The sequence below is a fragment of the Geotrypetes seraphini genome, chromosome 10, assembly GCF_902459505.1.
Source record: "Geotrypetes seraphini chromosome 10, aGeoSer1.1, whole genome shotgun sequence".
Lineage (NCBI taxonomy): Eukaryota > Metazoa > Chordata > Amphibia > Gymnophiona > Dermophiidae > Geotrypetes > Geotrypetes seraphini.
The window spans coordinates 90,426,225-90,439,125 of NC_047093.1; the positions used below are offsets into that span (position 1 = coordinate 90,426,225).

The following is a 12,901-nucleotide window of genomic DNA, read 5'->3' on the forward strand; positions in this document are numbered from 1 at the left end:
TCGGGGGCTCCTCCTGTGGAGAACAGTATTTTCAAAAACATGTGGTGGAAAAAAAGCCTCAAAAAACTTACTTCCCTTTGTAGAATAAGCTCCAAAAAGATGCTCCTTTAAAGAATTGCTCTATATATGCTTTGTGTTGGCTAAGATATTCAACTTTAAACACCTTTCCCAGAGGACTTATATGCAAATGCAGTTTGTTTTAGGCTTTTTGAAAAATTTTAATGATTTTATAATCTGCAAAAGATACACAGTAGAATTAGTTAAGTTATTTACAAGAAGTTCATTACAACTTGCTCTCTCTAGCTAACGTATTTCTCCAAAAATAAGACACTGTCTTATATTAATTTTGGGCCAAAAAAAGGTCTTATTTTCGGGGAGGTCTTATTTTTTTCATGTACAATGATTATCTCTCCCTTCCTCTCCTCCACTTCAATTCTTCCTATTTCCTTTCTCTCCCCCACATGAGTAGCATCTTTCCTCCCCTCTTACCCATCCCCTTGTGCAGTATATTTCTATTCCTCCCTCCCATCCCTCTGTGCAGCAGAACCCTTGCAGCCTATAGCTCTCCCTCCCTCCCCTTGTGCAGCAGAACCCTTGCAGCTTTTATTCCTCCCACCTTCCTATCTCTTGTACAGCAGAAGAACACACGGGCTAAGAAAGCCACAATGGGGCCTGTGCTGCTGACATGGTTTGTTATAAGGTACTATATTTCAGTCTCGTGGTCAGGGTTCGGATGGGTGGGAGAGAGGAAGGGTGGTGGGGGGAGCGCTGCTGCCGCTGGCGACTAGGGCTTATTTTCAGGGTAGGTCTTATTTTCGGGGAAACATCTTCTCTCTCTCTCTTTCTTTTCAGATGATATCCCTTTAATCACAATGTCCTATGTTGGAATAAATTGTGCTTTGCCTCCACAGGGTGAGATAAAGAGGGCAGTGGCTCGCAATCTATGCCTAAGTCTCACTGATAGAAAATGCTAAATACCAATTCTAGTCAAGAGCCTTCTGTTATCTTATTGATTGAACCCAATGTTAATGTGTGCTGTGATGCTTGACATAGTTAAGATCCTATATAAGAGAGGTAATTGATCTTTGACTTTTATGCTCAAGAAGTTTAGCTTATTGCTTTGCTTCATCATTCCTCTCTCTATTCCTTTTCTTTTCTGCTGTAATTTCCTTCTACTAATCCTCTTCCCCCTACACACACACTTCTGCTCAAAAGACTGCAGAGCCATCTCATTGTGCAGCTGACATAGTTCAACAAACCTGATTAACATATACAGTGCTATCATTGGCTTTGAAGAATAGTACAAGAAACATGCTAGATGATGACTTCACATGGAGGGTTATTTTCGACATGACGTCTAAGTCTAACTTTAAATGTTTCCCACAAGACATCCAAAGTTGGAGGCATAGAAACGGCCATTTTTTTAAACCAGCAAAACATCTAAACATCCAAATTTCATTTTTGAAAATTGTCTACTTAGCCATCTTGACAAAAGCCGCAGGGCACGGCTCCTATGGCTGACCCAGAAGACTTTCCTCTGACATCGGAGCCTCCGATATCAGAGGGAAGGCTTTTGGGTCAGCTGTAGGAGCTGCTGCCTGCGGCTTTTGTCAAGAGAAATGACTACAGCTGGAAGAGGAGGGAGCCTGCCAGAAGGTAAACATCTGTGGGAGGGGGGGCGCAAACCTGGGACAAAGAATTGAGGGAGGGAAAGGGACATGTTGGAATACGGGGGTAGGGGCACATTGGGACATGGGAGGGAGCACAATCTTTGACAATGGATGGATGGATGGAAGGAGGGAGGGGGCATGAACTTGGGCCATAGAATTGAAGAATGGAGTGAGGGAAAGAGATGCTCAGGTAGGGAGAGAATAGAAAGCGAGAATTGGGTGTCTGCGTGAGAGGAAAAGATAGATGGTGCACATGGGGAAATGAAGAAAAAGGGCACAGGGAGGGAGAGAGAATTATTGGACATGGTGGTGGGAGAAGAGTGAGGTAGAGATGCATGGGGAAGAGAGAGATAAAGGGAGAAATGTTGGATGTGGTGGTGTAGAGGAAACAGTGGAATGGATAGAAAGGATTATATGAGGGGCCTCAAGGAGGTGGGAAGAATACTAGGATCTGAGTTACATACAAATTCAACTTAACAGTTTTTACCTTCCGTTCCTGTTTGTCCAAGACTTAAACGTCTTTGAATGTATTAGCTACCCCTAAAGATACCTTGTAATTTTAAGTTTGTAATTTAATCAGTGTATGTTTTTATGATTACTGTACTCTGCCTAAAAGCTTGATTAGGCGGTATAATAAATTTTAAATAAACTTGGAACTTGAAATTAGATGGGGGAGGGCATATGGATGTAGAGGAGTGATACTGTACATAGGGGGAGGGGATCATAGAATGGTAAGATGATGAAGGCAGGGAGATTGGCACAAGGGAAATAATAGAAAGGTACATCTAGGAGACATAGAGAAGGGAGATGCTGAACATGGGGAACAATACATACACAGAGATAGAAGATAGATGGTGAGCATGGAGAAAGAAGAAATGTCAAATGGTCAGGAGACCATGGCAAGTGAGTTAAGAAAAGGCAAAAGGAAACAGAGACCAGTGCCTGAGACAAACATGTATTGAAGAATAAAATGATGATACAACAAAAGGTATTTTCTATTTTTTGATTAGAATATATCAGATTTGAAATATATATCCTGCTAGAGCTGGTGTTAGACATAACTGGGGACCGCAAAGCCCAGGCAGTGCTTCTTTAGCTTTCAGCTGGCTAAGGACTCTCTATGACCAGGGAGTAGTTGCCCTAGTTGCACTCCCCTAACACTATTCATGTCATGTGTGATTGTGGTATTCTGTTAGCATGATTATTCTGTGTAGCATTCTGTAGTAATTTGGCTTATTCTCGATTGTGGAGAGGATATTTGTGAAGGAGAGGGGAGGAGATACAGGGGTTTTGTTGATCCTTGCTCTGTATTTGTGTTTATAAAATGAAAATTGTACAGAATATTGTTTCTTTTTATACTTTAATAAAATAAGTTCAATATAAAATCATAAGTATTCGAGACTTGTGCAGACGGGATCAGACGGTTTGTGGGGATGGGGCAGGGATGGTGGACTGAACTCACCGGGACAGAGTGGGGACACACTCATAAAACTTTATATGCTCTCTGCCTGCTTTCAGGATACTGGAGGGTTACAACAACATTTTATTTCATCTTGATTTTCTCAATAAACTTCTTTTAAAGAAAAAGGAATCACCCTTCCCTAGATACAGTCAATCAGAGGCATACCAAGGGGGGAGGCGGGGAGGCAGTTCGCCCCAGGTGCACGCTCCAAGGGGGTGCACAGCTGGCCACTCTCCCTATTCTGCCGCTGCTGCTTTCTATAACTAGCAGCGGCGGCAATAAACTTCAAATCAGGGGTGTCTGCGACCCAGCTTGTGCTCCCTCCGGTGGGTGTTTAGTTTCTGGCTGGCTCCCCTGCAGCAGTTTTTCTGCTCAAAGACACAGCCGTCTGCTTCTCGCGTGATCCACGGCTGCATCAGAAGCATTCCCTCTGATGTCATGACATCAGAGAGAAGGCTTCCGACACAGCTGTGGATCGCGCGAGGTGTCAACGCCCGCAGCTTTGAATGGAAAACCGGCTGCAGCAAGGAACCGGATAGAAACGCTGTTGCTGCACAGGACAGGGAAGAGAAATGTTGCTGTTGCACAAGGAAGGGAGGGGGAGAGAAATGCTGCTGCTACACAGGGAAGGGGGAGAGAAATGCTGCTGCTGCACAGAGAAGTGGTGGGGGAGAAATGTTGCTGCAGCATAGGGAAGTGGTGGGGAGAAATGCTACTGATGCACAGGGAAGAGAAGGGAAGGGGGAGAGAAATGCTGCTGTTTTAGCACCCAATTGGGGAGACAGAGGGAAGGAGGGAGAAGGAAGGCAAGGGAGAGGAACCAGAGATGCCAAGTCCATGGGAAGGAGGGAAAGAAAAGGAGATACCAGACCATGGAAGGGGAAGGGGAAGGAGAAGGAGAGATGCCAGGGCTTTGGGGGAGGGAATGAGATGGATGCCAGACCAATGAGGAGGAAGGGGGAGGCATAAAGTTTCTGGAAGGGGAATAGAAGGAGATAAGATGCCCTATAGAAGGGGCAGAGAGAGGGTAGACGGTGGATGAAAGGAAGAGAGTGACAAGAAGATGAGGAAAGCAGAAACCAGAGAAGATAAGGTAGAAAATAAATTATATTTATTTCTTTTTTTGCTTTAGGGGAGATGCATCGCTGTTTCTGTGGTGTTGCATTGTATGCAGAGTCCAGCTTCTTGGTGGTTCAATTTAACCTTTGTCTACATATTTCTATTTCATCTCCCCTTTTACAAAACTGTAGAGCATTTTTTAGTGTTTGCTGTGGTGGTAATAGCTCTGATGCTCAGAATTCTATGAGCATCTGAGCTGTTTCCACCGTGGCTAAAAACCACACTACAGTTTTGTAAAAGGGGGAGGGATTAGTTTGTGATTACATATTCCATACTAGGCGAAGGAGTTTTCTGTGTTCTGTGTGTTCAAAAGACATGGTTATCTGTTAAGATTGACTGTTCAGGATTGATCTGTACTAGTCTGGCTTGTTTAGTTTTACAATGGGTGTATTGATATTGTACTGCTCACTGCCTTATGTAAGCTGCTGCGTTTCCTAGGTACTCATGTGTGACGTGTGGATTGTTACTAAAAATCATGTTTTTCATACAGATTGGGGGGGGTGTCAAAAAATGATGGGCCCTGGGTGTCACATATGCTAGGTACGCCACTGCAGTCAATGACTTTGTTCAATATTGGGGGTGCTCGAGCACCCACGGAGCTGGCTCCTATGGATATGTGTGAAAGAATTTGCCCATAGTGACCAATCAGATTTCATGTTTCATTTTCCTAGGGAAAAGATTAAAGTAGATTGGTCACTAATGGCAACTTTTATGGAGATCTTCTTTATCTCCTGCTCTTATAAATAGGCCCTATCTAAGTGTCATTTTTCATCTTCACTCAGTGTGTAAGAATGACACACCACCTGTCAAGGGGTTAGTTTGTATGAAATAGTATTTAGCGCTATCTAGACAGCTGGGAATGGTTCCCGGCCATCTAAATATCAGGCCCAATGTGTTACTATATATGCATTTTATGACAAATAAACAAAATTCAGGTTATGTGTTGCTGAGGCAGGAGAACATTGTAATTAGAGCAATGCAGGTATGTGTGACTGCGATTCTGACAGTTCTGTATGAAAATTAAAGGCACCTATGAATGGTTCAATGTCATTTGAAGTGTTGACTAAATTTAACAGTTTACATCATAAAGGGCCTTCATCGGTGTCTAGAGTTGTGTCTGTCAGTCAGAACCAAATATACTGACTGATAGACATATGACATATCTCCTCACCAAATATAATTCTGCTATATCTCCTTGAAGAAGTGGAAAGAACAGCTGATCCTCCAACCCTACAACATAGGTCGCAAGATTCTATATTAGATGTTCAATGGATAGTCAGTAGCAAAGCTAAACAAATTTTAAAAGTTCTTTTAGAGGATGCATGTCAGGGGGGGCAAACCTTTCCCCTTGGCAGTGTGTGTCTCTCAAGACAGGGTTGAATTTAGGAATATGACATCCATAGGCAGAGGGCAATTATTATATATTATATATATTATATATATATTATTATATATTACAAAACATTAATAAACCAGTCCCTATATACTAAGGGGCTCATAATCAAAAGAGAAAAACATCCAAAAACTGGCCTAAGTCGGCAATTGGACGAATATTTCTCAAAACATCCAAGCGCCGATAATAAAACCGGGTTTTGGACGTATTTAAAAACGACCTAGGCCTTCATAGTGCCGCTCAACGTCCAAAGCTAAATGGGGCGTTTCGGGGGGCGTGTCGAGGGCGGAACTTGGACATTGTGACTTAGACCAGTGTTCTTCAACCACCGGTCCACAGAAATTTCCTGCCGGTCCACAGGGCCGGCATATGCATAAGGCCCAAAACTGTGTTCTTCAACTGCTGGTCCACGGTGCGATCGATGTGTTGTTAATAAGATTATATTGTGTGTATATATGAAAAATGAATGGAAAAAATAGTGTTACAATTAGGACTATGGGGGCAGGGACTGGGGTGGAGATTGGGTAGAGATGGGCAGGATCTGGCCCATGACTTAGCCCAGTGTTCTTCAACCGCCGGTCTGCGGACCGATGCCGGTCCACAAAATAATTATTTTATTTCTGCCGGTCCACAGGTGGAAAAAGGTTGAAGAACACTGACTTAGACCATGTAAAACATGGTCTAAGTCACAAAAACCCACCTAAACTCACCAGATAAGCACTGAAGACACAAAACACAGACCCCCCACATACTACCCCAGTGATCACCAACCCCCCCTCACCCCCATAAAAATTTTATTCACAACTTTAAATTTCAGCCTCCAGACCATCATCACCTGGCCGCCTGGCATAGGAAAGCCTAGTCATCCAGCCCAGAGGCAGCTTAAGTCATCTTAGGGGTGGGTTAGGGACCCATAGAGAGGAGGACCCATGCCCATAAGCCCTTGTAATCACTGCATTGATACTGAAACATGTGCACTGCCCTATACACCCCCAAAACCCTTTTTTACTGGCATATAAGTGGCTCCTGCAGCCATACGGGCTATTGGAGTGGTAGATAAGTGGGTCTAGGGGATTCTGGAAATGGTTTGGGGGGCTCACCATCACCTACAAGGGAGCTGTAGTGAGGAGAAGCCATGGCACCCTTTTTGTGAAGTTCACAATGGTGTCCTGTAAGGTACCCCACTATTTAGGTGGCATATCTGGGTGTGCAGTCCATCACTTTGCAGACCCCTCCCACGTCCAACAGGGCTTGTTCTAGGCGTTTTGGACATGGACGGAAAGTTGGACGGAAATGTGGTATAAAGATGGACGATTTAGTAGCTTGGACGATCAGACCGGCAGGACGTATAATTAGACGATTTTCGAAAGTAAAAAAAAGTTGGACGTATCTTTCAAAAATGTGTCTTAGGCTCTTTTTAACTTTGGATGACTTGCGAGATGGACATAAACGGACTTAGTCGTCCCTTTCGATTATGCCCCTCCACCCTTCTCCCTCCCACCCACCTCCTTCCCTGGATGTGTAAAATATAACCATAAGTAAAGGGAAAAACCATTCAATTGGAATCAATAAAATTGGTCAATGGGCCCCACGTCAAAATTGGTCAATGGGCCCCATGTCAACAATAAACAATGTATTATCCCTTTGCTTAAAAATCATTTTCTCATATCTATAACACGAGCATAACGAATTCCACCAAAAAGTGAAATTTAATTGGGCTATAGGGCTACATCATGATAACCTGACAGGTCATGGACCTGATGGGCCGCCGCGGATGCGGACTGCTGGGCGCGATGGACCTTTGGTCTGACCCAGTGGAGGCAAATTCTTATGTTCTTAATGGCTACCCTAGTCATTATACCCAATAACCTGTTTTTATGTCTGTGTACTGGAGATGTAGGAGATAACAACATCCCACATATTATCGCTTCATATGATAGCGGAACCGCAATCTCCAGAATCAGAGTAATATGTCCCCATATAGATCTCCAGAAGTTAAGTATCAAAGGAAAATAGAACAACAAATGATCCAGTGTCCCTATGTCTAGATGACAGTGCCAGCATCTATTACATTTTTAACTATCTAACTTTAGTAATCTAACAGGGGTCCAAAAATTTCTATGCATCAAAAAAGCCATGTTTGTCTCATAGATGCTGACGCTGTACATCTCATCCTCCAAGTCCAAATCCGTTGCCATTGAGTTGCAGAAATCTGCTGCTTAATTTCAATGCTCCAAATATCTCTCAAGCCTGTTTTGGGTTTCTTATTCATATAATCGGATATTAATTTATACCACTTGGCTGCCTGATGCCCTAGCAAATCTGTCTGGAAACATAGACCCGGCAGGCTATACTGATTATTTAGATTTCGCTAATCAGGGAACCCCTTCTGAATGGCCTGCTTCAACTGCAACCACTTATATACTTGACACTTTGAAATACCGAATGATTGTTGTAGTTGTGAAAAATCAAGCATTTTCCCATTGCCTGCCTGCCTGCATCCAATGTCCGCCTGCATCCAATGCTTCCAGAGGATCTTAGACTCGCCAATTCAAATCTTGGAGTTCAATCACAAGGATTGACACGTGAATTTTCCTACTGGATTATCTGTTATTAAGAAATTTTAAGGTGTTCCATGTGGCAAATAAGATACTATTGTCCTTATAAATTCTGAGCAATTATTGATCTGTTGTTAATTGTAGGATACCAAATTTTAATAAACATAAACATAGTAGAGTTCTCAGAGATCAGAGAGCAGTAAAATGAGAGAGTCCCAGTTTTTGGTGCCTTTACAAACTGACACCTAGGCACATGCCTACATTGCTTTTTTTCTAAATCCAGTTCAACAAACATCTATATTATGTGAAATCATCAGATGTGTTCTCAGCTCTGCCAAATACAGTAGGTTTCTAAAATGTACCAAACTACACTTTTTGCATGTGAAATCACTAGTAGAGCCGTCCAGTGCTCATGGCTGCTGTTCACCACCACCCTGGGATTATGCCTATCTTAGGGGGGCCCTTTTGCTAAAGTCACAGAAAAAGTGGCCTTAGCGTAGCCTTCACTCGGGTCTTTCCTGTGCGCCAAGGACACTTTTGTCATGGCCAGAAAATGCCCAGTTTCCCCATTTTCTGAATTAATGGTCGTGTGCTAATTTTACCATCAGTTCGCGGCCATTAAAAACCTTACTGACACCTCTTTGGTAGGCTGTAATTGCCTCCACGCTAAACCCTGCACTAATCAATTAGCATGTGGTAATGCCTCAAGCTGTCATCAAGTTTATTCAAGTTTATTATTTATTTGTTTAATCGCCTTTTCAATATTCAAGGCGATTTACACATTAATAAAGTTACAAAATAAAATAAATTTAAAATAATTAAAAACTCACAAGACTAGACGATAACTGAACAAACTGGAAACAAAAGGAAGGTAGGGGAAGAAGTTACAATGTAATTGAGTAAAGTGGGGAACCAAATAAGGAAAACACAGAAAGGATGGGATAAAATAGTTGAATATGTGAAGAAAAGAGAAATAGAATCAAATGAAGTTGGATGATGTTAAAAAGAAAACTATAAGTCAGATAACAAATGCATCGTTAAATAAAAAAGTTTTCAGTCATGCCACCTTTCCATCCCCAAACATGTATTCGTCCAAGAAAATAAAAATATTTTTTAGCATGCGCTATGTGTATGCAAATTGCCCATTTTAGTACGGGATACCAGTGCATACTGTGGTTTAGTTAAAAGAATCCTAAGTAAGTTCTTGGAGGTGTTAAAGGCATGCCATTTGTTTTCTGATCTGATTTATTTCTTTCACTGGCTGAGCTCTGCCTGTTGTTCTCTCCAGGTGAATCTGGTGTTGAATGAAGAAAGGTCTCTAGGACTCATGATTCGTGGAGGAGCTGAATATGCCCTTGGTATCTACATCACAGGCGTGGACAGGGGATCTGAAGCAGAGAGTGCTGGCCTGAAGGTAAAATGAAATGGGAAGTGTTAAGATGCAGAAGACTTTTTTAATGTGTAGATCTGATTCTTGTACTCATGCTGCTGCTAATTTTGCTGAGTTTATGGTGTAGGTCTCATGGATCAATGCAGAGCCGTCATTAAATGAATGAATGCTCTATTTGCTTACTGGGTGTTAAACCAAGATTTCAAAGAATATAGCAAATTCTGTAGTTTACTACTGCTGCCGCCTACTCACAGCCACCTCCAGCATATAACACAGCCATCATCCATGATAATATAAACTATATTTTTATATTATTCTAAATTACAGGGTTCAGAAATGGGGTTCATGATATTGTCTACAGTGATATATTATGAAGACAACATTCAAAACCACACCAGCACGGTCCATCTAGTCTACCTAGTATGGTGACTAGAGTTGTACCTACTGCTCCATGTAGAACATGCAGTTTACCCTCCCCCCACCCCCCCCCCCCACCCCCCACACACACACACATTTTACTAAGCCTGACAGTGCGGGCCGATTCGGTAAATGCTCTGATACCCATAGGAATCTGAATGGTCGTCTGAGCATTTGCCACGTGGCACTCAGCTGCACAGCTTAGTAAAAGGGGGTCTTAGTGTTATACCTGTCACTTTATTCAGGTTACCCCCCTCTATGCCTTTTTGAAGTGTGAAAGTTATATAAGCTTTGCTTTAATTTCATCCTCTTATATAGGGATCCTCTGGGTCTAATATTCCAAAGGTTGTATACTACTAAATTTAAGAGTTACCCTCTTAAACTGGCATCTTTGAAAATTTACTAAGGCTGAGTACCTAAATATACACTTCCCCCTCCTGATTCGTGGTTTTAGGACTCACAATTTCGATTATTCGCGATTTCCTAAAATCGGAACCGCCTCCCCTCCCGACTCCCAGACCTCTCCGGACCTTACCTGGTGGTCTAGTGGTCTTTCGGGGCAGGATCAATCTTCCTACACTCCTGCCCCGTGCAGATCATTCATTCAAAATGGCTGCCGTGAGTTCCCATCGTAGTCACTGGGGGAGTGTGTGGGAGACTGTACTTTGTGTTTGCAGTGGTTATCTGGTCACTTTGGATACCTTCTGGGCACTTAGATCTGGTTTTCAATCACCTAAGTTGCTACGTATAAGTTCTGTCTGGGCAGCCTCATTAAACTTTTGGTTATACTTGCAAAATGACTAACCCCCTCTTCTACAAAGCCGGGCAATAACGGCCCCAAAGCCCATACAGATTTAAAGGGCTTTGGGGCTATGGCTTTGTACAAGAGGGGGTAAATCTAGGTCGGCCCACATCCAGCCCTTATCCTGCCCTCACCACTCCTCCTAAAATGCCCCTTTTAGCTCTGGACGTACAGCAGCACTGAAAAGGTCTAAGTCGTTTTAAGATATGTCTAAAACCCGGCTTGATTATCAGCACTTGGACAACATCTTACTGATCATCCAAGTGCTAATTTAGTCCGCTTTTTAGAAGTATTTCCATTTCGATTATGAGCCCCATAGTCTGTTGGTGATATTTTTATTTATAAATTTTCACTGTTGATGGTACTTATCATCTATAGTCTTATAGAGGGGCATTTGTTTTTTTTTTTTTTTTAAGTCTAATTCCAACTTGGACACTTCCAGCTGGACATCCAAAGTTGGAGGATAAGAAATGGCCATTTTTGAACGGCAAACTGCTGGATGTCCAAATTTATATATTTTTGAAAATTATCTGCTTAGACATCTTGGCCATCAGGATTTCTAAACCGCTGCAACTTTATACCCCATTTTCAATCAGAAAAGCAGCCATGTTCAAAACATCCAAATGCAGACCATTTGAACATGGGAGGAGCAACATAGTATTAGACTGACCACATAGACGTCCCAACAGAGCAATGGGACACCTTAGATGGCACTGGTGTGAACTAGATGTATATTTCACCATAACCCCCTTATAATTTATGTTGAGCCCCCCATACACAAATCCTACTATACCTACCTGTGTACCACCCCAGTAGCAGTTATGGCTGCAGGTGGCATTTATATGGCAGTATAGTATGGTTTGGATGGGCTCACACTTTCTACCATAAATGTAGTGGTTAGAGTGGCTTATGGGCCTGGGTCCTCCTCTCTGTGGTTCACTAGCCCACCCACTTAAGACACCTGACACCTGTGTGCAGCTCTTCTAGGCTTCTCCATACCAGATGCTGCTGTTTTAGAGACAGTTATGTACCTTGTTCTCATTTTTGTGAGTGAGCACTGGGGGAGTGTGGGGTGTCTTACCTTGATGCATGCAGTGGTCATCAGGTCAGTTTGGACACCTTTGTGGCAGATGCTTCTTAAAAAGGTCTAGTTCCAAATGACTGAGTTCCGTCTAGGACGTCTTACAATCGTTCAATTATCTCTGCAAGACATCCAAGTCTAACTCGCACTTAGGAACGCCTGAAGCCTGCCCATAACAAGCATCCACCAGGCCCATCTCAAACTCTGGACACACAGAGACTGGGATACTTCGCTAGACATCCAGAAAGGCGGTTTCAATTATCAGCACTTGGATGTCCAAGTGCTGATTTAGTATGTTTTTTTGGACATTTATATTTTTTGATTATGAGCCCCATATTATCTCTCACGTTTTTATCTGGATGTGAGTTTTGATTAGTCCTAAATTTATAAGTATAGGAGCTCATTTTCAAAACAGGAAAACGTTTTAAAAACTGGCACAAAGTGGCTTGATATGTGGTATATATAGATTTTGTGCCTCGGTGACCGTGTCCTTAAAAAGGTACCATGCTTGCTCTAGTGTTTTTACAGTGCTTATCCTCTTCTTAATCTTCTTCCCCACCATGAGTCTCATCCCTTCATAATCTCCTTTTTGGGAGATCAGTGCCGTGGCCGTTGTTCTGGATCGATGTTTTGCCCCTGTGTCCAGGTTGAAGCGGATCATATTATGATCACTGGTTCCCAGCGTCCCCTCTACTTCTACATCTTGTGCCAGTCCTCGTAGTCCATTTAGAATTAAGTCCAGAATTGCATTTCCTCTTTTATTTTCCTTGACAAGTTGTTCCAGGAAGCAATCGCCCACAGCATACAGGAACTAGGTCTCCCTACCGCAGCCGGAGGTGCCTAGGTTCCATTCTATCCCCGGATAATTGAAGTCACCCATGATAACTGCATTGCCTCCCTTGTCCATCATCTCTCCATCAATTTCTTCGGACTGCCCTGGGGGTCGGTAGTAGATGCTGATCTTCGTTTCCGTTCCATTTGTTCCAGGAATTTTGACCCATTGAGACTC

General features: G+C 42.7%; 1 protein-coding gene across 1 annotated transcript in view; it reads left to right on the forward strand.

Moving 5' to 3' along the window:
• LOC117368540 (whirlin-like) overlaps positions 1–12,901 on the forward strand; it is a 412,097-nt gene that overhangs the window by 202,226 nt on the left and 196,970 nt on the right. The window contains exon 5 of the mRNA XM_033962276.1: positions 9,491–9,616. Coding sequence (XP_033818167.1) covers positions 9,491–9,616 — 126 coding nt within the window. The remainder of the gene's footprint in view (positions 1–9,490; positions 9,617–12,901) is intronic.